Here is a 7740-nt window from a genome sequence, read left to right as displayed (position 1 = left end):
CCCCACAAGCATGACCCAATAAGAAATCATAGCCCTTATTTCAGCATTCATACATAATATTTATAGTGTTAAGGGTAATGCACCACCTCTCATTGAGATGGATTTGCTTATTATCCAAGTGATATATCATGGGGACTGCGACAACTTTATTTTATTTTATATTATTTTTTTTGGGTGTGGGGGATGTCTTGGATGTAGGCATATCTTTTTAATCATCATATTTGATAGTTTGAGAAAGTTCAACTATTTAATAATTTAAAAGTAACAGATGATATCTTCCAAATCCATAGTATTCTACAAATTATAATTTGTTTCCCGGCTGTGTAGAGGGGCTAACACCTGAATCTGCTGGTTCACAGCTTGCTTTTTGGAACACTGACAGATGCATTTCTGGATCTGTTTTCTACTGATCGAGATACCTGCTTCACAGCCTCTTTTGCTAAATGGCGAGGCCGACTCAGCCAAAGTCCTCCGTCAACAATCATAATGTCGCCATTAATGAATTTTCCTTCACAAATTTGCAGAAATGTTTTAAGTTTCCATAGGTAAAAGATAGGAAGGAAAAGAAGAAAAAAAAATGATGACTAAGGTATCTAGAGTAACATTGCGGCCATTCCAATAATTTAATAGTGTCAACAATTTTATCTTTTTTAAGCATAATGAGATAGTTACTCTTTAGGGGTAAAAAATGAAAGAGTGAAAGTAAATGGATACTTTGATATGTTTTTAAAATAGACTATGAAACTGCTAACTGTATGATGACTTAGAAGTATGGGTAGAAAAATTTGTAAACAACCTTACAAAGGAATTAAGTTTTATAAACAGATGGAAAGGAAATTTCATTACATGGCTCATGTCTGTGAATTTGGGTTAGCCATAATGGAAGTTCGAAAAACAAATTACTCATGCTGAATCAAATATCTTACCAGGATAAAGCACAATCAATATTTCAAGGTGTTTCTATACCAAAACATTTTTGTTTTCTAACATGAAGTGTGATGATTTTTTCCAACTTAATTATAGCATATGCCATAAAAATCTGATGTAATAGAAAAGTAATGCATGTTTATAGTCCTACTAGACAAATATCAAGCCAAAGGATAACAACAATAGAACCAAGATATTAAAGGCCACATAAACATGCAATAAGGGTTGGGACAATCAAACAAAGTGTGCATGGATATATCTTCTAGCAAAAGAACTATCCCTTTTCAGCACAGGTAGAAAATAAAAAATAGATTAGTCACTCCTAGAGATCACAAAAGAAGAACATTATATTTTGGAAAAACATAAATTACATACAAAGTACAGGGAATATATTGGCTGGAAAAACATTCCCTTGTTTAAATCAAATCTAGTATAGGAATAGTCTGCTAGCAGCCAAAACTATGATATAAAAGAAATTGCAATAGGAGTAGCACAGAGATAGACATTCCTTATCAAGAATCATATAGCTGTATACAAATCATAAAAAAAGGAGATTAAAAATAGCTACAGGAATAGATATTAGAAAAATAATTACACAATTGGATATTGTTTAAGACAACACTCTTTATACTTGTGGTTTTGGTATATTGGACTAGGAGTATGAAGAATATGAAATATTGCACAGAGGAATCCAATTACATGCCAAATACTTGAACTGCCACTAAAATGAAAACCAAGCATGAAATCTAATACTTGATAAACTCTCCAACACCATTTTTTTAATCATGCAAGAAATCCAATTACATCCCCTTATGTTGAAAGAAGGAAGTTAGGAAAATGTGTTCCAAGATTTCTGAATGGTTTCCTACAAAATATCTAGTATAGCACACCACATATTAAACATGGTACTAAATGCCCTTCTATTGCGCAATTTGGTGAAGCATCCCTAACATAGAACTAGTTGATTGGGATCTGGGAGAGAAAGTTGTTAAACCTAAAATAATAATCCAAACTAGAAACAATTTTATTAAGAATTTCATTTTTGCAACTTTCTGATAATTTTTTTGGGTTTTGGGAGCTGTTCAAAATAAATGAAATGGAAGTTCAAGACATTCATCGGACATGAACATTCAATCATTAACACAGAAACAATAATTTTAGAGATATATGGGTGAATAGATAAAGTGGCCAACCTGCATCTGATACTAGGAAAAGTGCAGCCATGGCAATATCCCACTTCTCCCCAAGTTTATACAGCGGCATGTAATCTCTGGCTTTGCTACTTATTTCATCAGGAGCCAGTTTACTCATGCCAGGGGTGTCACTTATTGGACCTGGTGCAATCCCATTGACTCTAATATCATAGTCTGTTCCCCATTCTAGTGCCAAGTTTCTCGTAGTGGCATCAACTGCAGCCTGTTGAACACAATAGAAATTAAAAGATGAATGCCAACAAGATAATTTTAACATCTAAGTCAAGTGCTATAAACCTTTGCTGCAGACACGTGAATTTGATACCAAGAAGCTGTGTAATGCAAGGTAGCACTAATGTTTATTATTGATCCCCCACTAGAAGAGTTGCTCCTTCCTTCTCCCCCCTTTTTGAGATATTTTAGTGCTTCATGGCACATTGTGAATGTGCCAACAGAATCAATGTCCAGAACTGCAAAGAATAATTACAGCTTATCACCACTTCCTTTCTCTTACTGAATTACTATAATCAGAATGAGGTTGCATCATGTTCTAAACCTGAGAAAACATGAAACTTAGAGTGTCTTGGAGTAACCACTCATCTGAAACATAACAAATCTATCCTATCCACATATTTAGATGGTGCTTCTTTAAGCAAAGAGGTTTTTGATACGAGACCTATGTCCGTCTAACAACAGTAAACATAATGCATAAAACTTTAGGCACGTTTGGGTAAACAACTCAATTTAGTGCTTATCATATAAGCCCTTATATATAGGTTGTTTCCATAACCAAAAAGGAAATCAGGTTAAACAATTTCATACAAGTTTTAAGTTGTTTTCACAAGTTATTCTAGAGAACATATTGAAATAAGCTAAAACAACTTATGAACATATCATAAGCTATTTTCATAAGTTTTTACAAACACTTGCACTAGTTCTTATGTCATAACATAAGTCTATCAATAAGCTCTTCCAAAACAAAGATACCGTTTCTTAAGTGCTTTTAGTGCCATTCTCTAGTAAGAATTAAAATTTCACTATTCCCCATAATAAAAGTTTGTATTAAAAGTTAGCATAAGTGACCAAGATTAAACTCCTATTCTCATTAGAGAGCAACACCAAAAACACTTAACCACATTAACATAAAGTGTGATGCATAGGAAATCATACACTCTGTAATAAGTTTTTTTATTTTTAATTCCTTAACAATCTCAATTAGCTTTTGCCTAAAAAAAGAGGTGATAGAAGCAGAACCTGTCCGAAAGCCATTTGGGGACAAATCCTCTGCAGAAACGAGAAAGTTCCCAGCTGCAGCATTCACAAGTATATCAATCCTTCCAAAATGCTTGAAAGTCGATTCCACCACCCTCACCGCATCCTCTTGCTTCCGCACATCCCCCTCAAACCCAACCGCCTAAACCACAAAAAATTTCACATCAGTAACTCTCTTTCACTCTACCACAAACAAAAACAAAATAAAAATAAACTCAGACCCATTACATTAATAGCCAAATCAAAAACTACCGTCCACTTTTTTCTTTAAAAGACCAAAAAGTCCATTGATTTAACTTTTCCCCATCCCAGAAAAAAGGAAATGGGTCTTGAACCAGTTTTATAGTTGGTTTTGGTTTCTCTAATCAAAATCATAGTTTCTTCACTTTCATAATATGCACAACTAAGATTTCACTAAAGGAGATATAACTAAACTATGGAGGTGAAACTCTATTTGTACAACGAGTGCACAACAATGCAACACCAGAATAAGTACCTATAAAACACTATATCTAAGTTTTGTTGAAGGATCTTCTCAGTTAAATCTTTAGACGACTATTGTTGGAGATCCATGTTACATTCATTAGTGATATGATCAAATTAGATTATATAAATGAGAGATTAGTTTACAAATAGTTTTGGAAGGTTGACTTAGGTTCAAAGCCACGACTTCGAAATTTGGTGTTTATATCTTGAGCTTAGCTATTTGTTATGAAAACTATTGTACAAAAAGTAAAATAAACGGATTGATTTTTTTAAAAGTAAATCCCGATTAAAATGATTTAATTACTCATTTGGTTCTATAGTTTATCGGTTGTGCCTTTAGTCCTTATAGTTTTAAAGTGATTTTTACATTTTAATTCTATTTTGGTCCATATAGTTTGAAGGTAGTTTTTTTAGTCATTATAATTTACATTTTAATTTTCTTTTAGTCCATATAGTTTGAAAGTGATCTTTTTTAACCCGAATATTTTATATTTTAATTCTCTTTTAGTCTTTGTCATCAAAATATGAGTAATATTATCAATTATAAAAATATTAGCAAGTAATTTATAACTAATTTATCGCAAGATAATTTGTAATAAATAAAATAGTTGATAATTTATAACTAATTTGTAGTTAATTTTTTTTAGTAAGAACTAAAAGATAATTAAAATACAAATAGGACTAAAAGATCACTTTCATATTATAGCAACAGAATTAAAATAGGACTAAAAATATCACTTTAAACTATAAAGACTAAAAGTAATTTAAAATCTAAAGTATACAGATTAAAAAACTAAGATTAAAAGGTTGGAATTGTGAAACTATAGAGAAACTATAGATACTAAGAGTAATTTAACCCAAAAAAATTGAAAACAACAAAGACAAAATTTGATACAAATAACGGGTGGTGTGATTTTGACGAAAGACACATTCCTAACATATTGCATTTTTCTTATATCTTTCTTCTTATTGTTCACGAATTTTTAACAAAACCCTACTTATTTTATTTCTAAGAAGAGAGAGACGCACATAAAATTTTCATTGAAAATTCAACACGACGGAATCATTTCCTATGAAGAAAAAGAAAACACTAAATTAATTGAAAGAAAAAACAGCGTTGAAAGAGTAAAAGAAGCAGTGAGTAGTTACGGGAATGGCGAGGGATTGGAGAACGGAGACAGCGGACTGAAGAACTTGCTTGCGGCGGCCCATGAGCGCGACCGAGGCTCCATGTTTGCCGAATTGGGTGGAAATTTCGAATCCGATTCCGGAGGCTCCACCGGTGATTAGAGCAACCTTTCCCTTCAGAATCTCTGGTCTGAACGGTGATTCCATCGTAACAACAATGTAAGAATGATTTGATTGATTGATTTATTGCTTCTCTTCTCTAAAAAAAAAACAACTTGCTTTGTTGGAATCGTTGTTTGTGTACTCCTTCACTCGATTGAATATTAATATGTCTTGAATATTCATGGAATCTTTCGATTTTGGTACTGTGGTGAATCGGGAATTTATTTATGAAATTAAGTGGCTGTAATTAATTAGAATTTTAATGGATTTAAAAAAAACGTTTTTCTTAACTTGTGTAACTTTTTTCCGGTTAAATTTCGTTAAAATTCACTTTTAACTCATTTTAATTAACTAATTAATTATACAATTTTTCGAAAGCTTAGTGATCTGTTTCCTATTTATTTTATAAGACTCACTTTAAAATGTAATCTCTCTTTTTATTAAACTAAAAATAATTAAGCTTAGTTTTGATGTTTATAGTTTTTTTTTGTTTTTATAATTTTTTTCTTATTTTAATTCTTATAAAATATGTTTATTTTATTTTTAGTTCTTAAAATATTTTTAATGACTTTTTTTATTGTTCAAAATATTTTTTATTATTCAAAATGTTTTAAATTATAAGGATAAAAATGCATTTAAGTCAAATAATTACTAATAATTTTTAAGTAAACTTACAAATAAATAAGAAAATAATTTTTTTAAAAGGATCATGGTTAATATTTGTTTCTTAAAATGCAAAAAAAAAAAATTAGATAAATTTTTTATACAATACTGTAATTATTAATCAAATTGTTATAAATTGTATAATAATAATAAAAAGATAACAGCGGTGTACCATAAAAATTGTATAACAAAAAAAGAAAGAAAGAAAGCATAACAATCATAGTATATTAACTACCATCACCCTTATAAACAATAGTATGTAGTAGTATATGATCGATCAGAAGAAAAAAAAAATACTTTCTTAGTAAAAAGAAAAGTCATTTTATGTAACAAATATTAATTGAGCCCCTTATGCAACGGTAGTTACACAGCACAAAACAAAATACAGTATTATATATAAATTTTTATCTAAAATTTGCTTTTTGCATTTTATGTAACAAATATTAATCATGATTTATGGTAAAAAAAAGTAATTATTTTTGTTAGTAATCATTATTAGTTTAACGAGAAGAGAAATATTACATTGAAATGAGTCCATAAAATAAATAGGAGAGAGACTTTTCAAAGAATTATATAATTAATTAACTAATTAAAGTTGATTGAAAGTTGATTATTAATGAAGCTTAACCTATCCAACTTAGAAAGGTTAAAAAAATCATTAAAAAATAATTGTGATATTCAATTAAGATTTTTAAATAATATTTCATTTGTTCTTATGTATAAGACTTGTTAAGTCAAAAGACATTTACTTCTTAAAGACGAATCAAGACTCCTAATTATTTTGATTGGATGTAAATAAATACAAATGATAAAAGTTGTGTCTGATATACTATCAGATCATGATCTGTATTTGTGAATCTATGATGCACCCATAAAACGATCTGATGCAACATTTAAGAAATGCATTTTAGACCTTCATTAATATTTTATGTTTGAAATTCTTTCTTGCAGAAAACATTCTCCTAGGATATGTCAAAGTCCTATGAAGAATAAATGAAGTTCGACGTTGATCCTCATAAAAAAACTGCAATATTTTTGTGGACCTGTTATGACGAAAGAAGTGACTTCTCTACTAAAGTATAAAACATGATAACCTATCACCATGAACTTTGCATATAAAAAGAATGTGCATTTAATGCAAGCATTAAATGATCTAATGGACTCAAGACTTCAGACAAAGAACATAGTAAAAGATCCAATCATTAGGAGACAATAGATACTTGGAGATGAAGATTATATATAGAAGAAGTTTTGAAGAAACAAGAGACAAATTATTCTTTCATTATTTCTTCTAAAGTTTTATGTTAATTCTTATAAAGATAGAAAGTTCTCAAAATACCTTATATACCTTGAGAGAAAAAACTAAAAGTGATGAGTGATATATATGTCTGTTTGGACGATCATACTTTAGTCAATGAACAAACATCCAACAAATCCTGTTGATTTGTTTAGAGCTAGCAGTGGCTTGGCATTACAGAGAATACTAGGGTTTAAGTCATGCTTGGGGTAGAGCGAGATAGCAAGTGTAAGAGTCAGAAGTGGTAGTGAACAATGCTTATAAGTTTGATAAGTTAGTGAAAACTTGGTAGTTGCCAAGATCTGGACATAGTCTCAAGATTGAGATGAACCAATCTAAATTCTTTGTGTACTTTCTTATTATTTAACTGACAAAGGATTTGAATATATGTTTAGATCTTATATCTCTTTTTTGTTTTTCAAAGAAAACTGTTTTCTTCATCATATGATAAAGTTTAAATCAAGACCTATATAAGTGTTTTTAAGTTTATTTGCATCACATGATAAAACATGATTTTAGTCTTTAAAAAGTTATTAAATTTCTAAAAACATAATTCAATCCCCTTCTTGTGTTATTTGCTTTTACAAGACTCAAGTTTGAAATGATTTTTTT

General features: G+C 30.0%; 1 protein-coding gene across 1 annotated transcript; it reads right to left on the bottom strand.

The window, feature by feature from the left end:
- Positions 1-228: 228 nt before the first annotated feature.
- LOC100800885 (peroxisomal 2,4-dienoyl-CoA reductase-like) lies at positions 229-5224 on the bottom strand. The gene is made up of 5 exons (NM_001253332.2): positions 5028-5224; positions 3375-3534; positions 2418-2590; positions 2121-2343; positions 229-508 (listed from the first exon to the last, which is right to left on the bottom strand). Exons 1-5 carry the CDS (start codon positions 5211-5213, stop codon positions 354-356), a joined length of 897 nt encoding a protein of 298 aa, NP_001240261.1. The 5' UTR covers positions 5214-5224; the 3' UTR covers positions 229-353.
- Between the last annotated feature and the right edge of the window lie 2516 nt (positions 5225-7740).

The sequence above is a fragment of the Glycine max genome, chromosome 8 (genome assembly GCF_000004515.6).
Source record: "Glycine max cultivar Williams 82 chromosome 8, Glycine_max_v4.0, whole genome shotgun sequence".
In the NCBI taxonomy this organism is placed as follows: Eukaryota; Viridiplantae; Streptophyta; class Magnoliopsida; order Fabales; family Fabaceae; genus Glycine; species Glycine max.
The sequence above is the reverse complement of the archived record's forward strand: the minus strand, read 5'-3'. Positions and strand labels throughout refer to the sequence as shown.